The following is a 3,498-nucleotide window of genomic DNA, read 5'->3' on the forward strand; positions in this document are numbered from 1 at the left end:
TAGTCTTTCTTTTAGTTGTTGTTCTTTTGTTTTATTCATTCATTTTGTATTTTTACTTGATTATAGCATAGCATGCAAACCCTAATATATTTAGACATACTGTTTTTTTTTTTTTCAGTTCTACAAGACAACTGCGGAGGTATAAAGTATCGTAGCACCACCTGACTGGCTTCACATTGTGATTCACTGCACATGCGCCCTAGGGTCGCTCTGACCTCCTCTCTGTCTCAGCCGTTTACTGCCCACTGAATCACCCCAAGTACATCAGAATGCAGAGCTCCTCTCAGCCCTTCAGTAGCTCCTTTACAACACATGTAAACCTAAAATATAGAAAATAAAAAAGCAAAATAAAACAAATAAATATATACTGATTTTACAGTTCAAATAATATATTATTGTACTAATGTTAACACAATTTATATCAGATATTCTAAATCATAGAGAACTCATTAAAATAGATGTGAATTTCAGTTTAACAAAAAATACAAAAGTGGTGATGAATTAAAATATTTAGAAATTGTCCTTAAATCATTTAGAYGAAGAACATCTGCATATTTGCAAATTTATGAACAACATAGATCATAATGTGAAAGTGAAATGTTAAATGCTGTTGTCAAGACAGGAGACACAGGGCAGATATTTTGAAGAAAGTAATGAAAAGAGACAAAAAAGGCAGTTTTTGCTACAAAGTCTAATTGAATAGTTTAACTGTTGTTTTTAATTTACCTTTTTTTAATTAAAAAACTTTATTAGCCACATCCAGATAAGTATCCTTATGCCATCTTATCAACACAAAAACACTTTGTTAGATTATGTTTGCATCTATATTCCTATTTGAAGATTCTAAAAAAATAGTTTGAGAGTGTGACTTCATTTTTGCAGTGATAAACCTTGCACACAGAGCATGATATATCTAAATATGATGGACTATTTCCTACCTCCTCAGAAGTTTTCCTCCTGTCAGGTAACACCAGAGTGTTTGCATGACTTCCGGGTCCTAAAGTAGATCCTATACTCATCCTGGGTCCAACTAACATGTAGCGTTTGTCTCCAGATCTGTACTGGATGCTGTGACACAGTGTCCCATCATAATTAGCCTCCTGCAGATATTTAGAAGAATAGTCTGTGGATTTGGAGCACTGCATTGCAATCAGCACGATGATGCTGATGAGGAACAGAACTGACACTGAGCCCAGAGTGATGATGAGGTAAAAAGTCACATTATTGTCCTCCTCATCTTTTGCTGCACTTTTCACATCAGAAGCTGCAAAAGCCTCTTTGGGCTCCACCAGTTTGACAATGACAGTAGCTGTTGCTGACAGGGACACGTTGCCATTGTCTTTGACCAGTATGAGCAGTTTATGCTCAGCCTCGTCTGTCTCTGTGAACGAGCGAAGTGTTCTGATCTGTCCTGTGTAGCGGTCCAAACCAAACAGACTGTGGTCACTGACTTCCTGCAGTGAGAACAGTAGCCAGCCGTTATATCCTATATCAGCATCATAGGCTCTGACTTTAGTCACCAAGTGTCCTGCGTTCACGTTGCGGGGAATCTCCTCCACACCTTCAGCAGAACCGTTGGAGCTGACTGGATARAGGATGACTGGAGCGTTGTCGTTCTGATCCAGAATGAACACGTTCACTGTCACGTTGCTGCTCAGAGACGGAGCTCCAGAATCTGTGGRCACAACTTGGAACTGGAAAGTTTTCAGATTCTCAAAGTCGAAACTTTTCAGCGCAAAAATCTCCCCAGTTTCAGAGTTTATGTTCAGAAATGAAGTCAGTGTTTTATGGTCATCACCATTTCTTAAAATCTTATAAGAAATAAGGGCATTYTCAGCCTCATCACAATCCTGAGCACTCACAGAAAACAATGAGGCTCCCGCAGCATTGTTCTCAGTCACATAAAATGTATACGGACTTGTTGAAAACTCTGGGCTGTTGTCGTTCACATCTGAAATGATCACATTCATTGTTTTCTGAGATGACAGTGATTGTTCCCCAGCATCTTTTGCAACAATTGTCACTTCATATTTGGACTTCTGCTCTCTGTCCAACTTAGCTTTAGTGACCACAGAGTACATGTTTTCTTGTAAAGAAGTTGTTAATGTGAAAGGCACATCATCACTTATGGCACAAATGACCTTTCCATTTACACCTGAATCCTTATCACCCACACTTATTAATGCTACTGTCCTTCCAGGTTTGGAGTCCTCAGGAACTGAACTAGAAAAGGATGTCACTTCAATCTCAGGGATGTTATCATTTAAATCGACAATATTTATTATAACACTTTTTTCGGTTGCTAAAGGTGCTTGTCCTCTATCTGAAGCTTTTATGTCTAATTCATATTTTTCCTTTGCCTCAAAATCTAGCAGCCCTTTAACAATAATTGCTCCTGTATTGGAATCTACATCAAAGAGTTTACGCAATTTATCATTTACATTATTGCCAAATGAATAAACCACATCACCGTTTAAACCATCATCCAGATCTGTGGCATTTACCTGTATAATTGTAGTGCCAACAGGAGAGTTTTCATTCAGCACAGCTGTGTATGACTCTTTGTCAAACACAGGCATATTGTCATTTATATCTAAGACATCAACAATAATTCCCATTGTTCCTGATCTGGCAGGCTTTCCTCCATCAACAGCTGTGAGCAGTAATTTATGACTTCTCGCAGCTTCCTTGTCCAACGGTTTATACAAATACAAAACAGGAATTTTTCCATCCTGCCCTCTATCTTTTATCTCCAAACGAAAGTGATCATTTTGACTGAGCTTGTACTGCTGAACGGAGAACGTGCCACTGTCAGGATCTCGTGCGCCTTGCAGCTGAAATCGCGCTCCTGACAATGCAGATTCCGAGATTTCCAAACGCGTCTCGTTGTCCATGAACGTGGGGGAGTGGTCGTTCACGTCTAAAACCTCAATACCGACATAATGGACCTCTAAGGGGTTCTCCAGCACAGTCTTTATGTTGATAATACACGTAGTGATCTGTTCGCACACCTCTTCTCGATCTATTTTACGGCTGACGTGTAGAACTCCGTTACTGTTGAGCTGGAAAGGGGATTCAATCGATCCAGAAACAATGCGAAATCCTCGCGCTGTCAAAGCACCGGGCTCCAGTCCTAAGTCTTTAGCCACATTTCCAACAACAGCACCGACCGGGAGTTCTTCAGGGATAGAATATCGCAACTGCGCCAGAGTGAAATTAAGTAGAAGATTCTGAACAATAAAAATGAAGAGAAGGCGCTCCAGACACGCGCTGCGTCCTCTTTGTGCCATGGCGATGAAAAAAAAAAAGAAAAAAAAAAAAGCGAGACAAAAGCGAATCGGGAGATCAGAAATAAAATCTAAGACGGTTCATTCACACAACTTTAATAAATAAATAAAATGAAAAATATGTTAGGGTAAAAAAATCGTAAATGATTGTTGGTTTGTGGCAGATCCTCTGAAAACACAGGTGGACCCTGACACGTTAGCGCCGAACTGT

At 39.6% G+C, this 3,498-nt stretch overlaps 1 protein-coding gene across 1 annotated transcript; it reads right to left on the reverse strand.

Annotated features, from left to right (window-relative positions):
* Positions 1-773: 773 nt before the first annotated feature.
* On the reverse strand, positions 774-3,290 carry LOC106514196 (protocadherin alpha-8). The gene is made up of 2 exons (XM_014003345.1): positions 939-3,290; positions 774-782 (listed from the first exon to the last, which is right to left on the reverse strand). Exons 1-2 carry the CDS (start codon positions 3,288-3,290, stop codon positions 774-776), a joined length of 2,361 nt encoding a protein of 786 aa, XP_013858799.1.
* Between the last annotated feature and the right edge of the window lie 208 nt (positions 3,291-3,498).

The sequence above is a fragment of the Austrofundulus limnaeus genome, unplaced genomic scaffold (assembly GCF_001266775.1).
Source record: "Austrofundulus limnaeus strain Quisiro unplaced genomic scaffold, Austrofundulus_limnaeus-1.0 Scaffold1, whole genome shotgun sequence".
Lineage (NCBI taxonomy): Eukaryota > Metazoa > Chordata > Actinopteri > Cyprinodontiformes > Rivulidae > Austrofundulus > Austrofundulus limnaeus.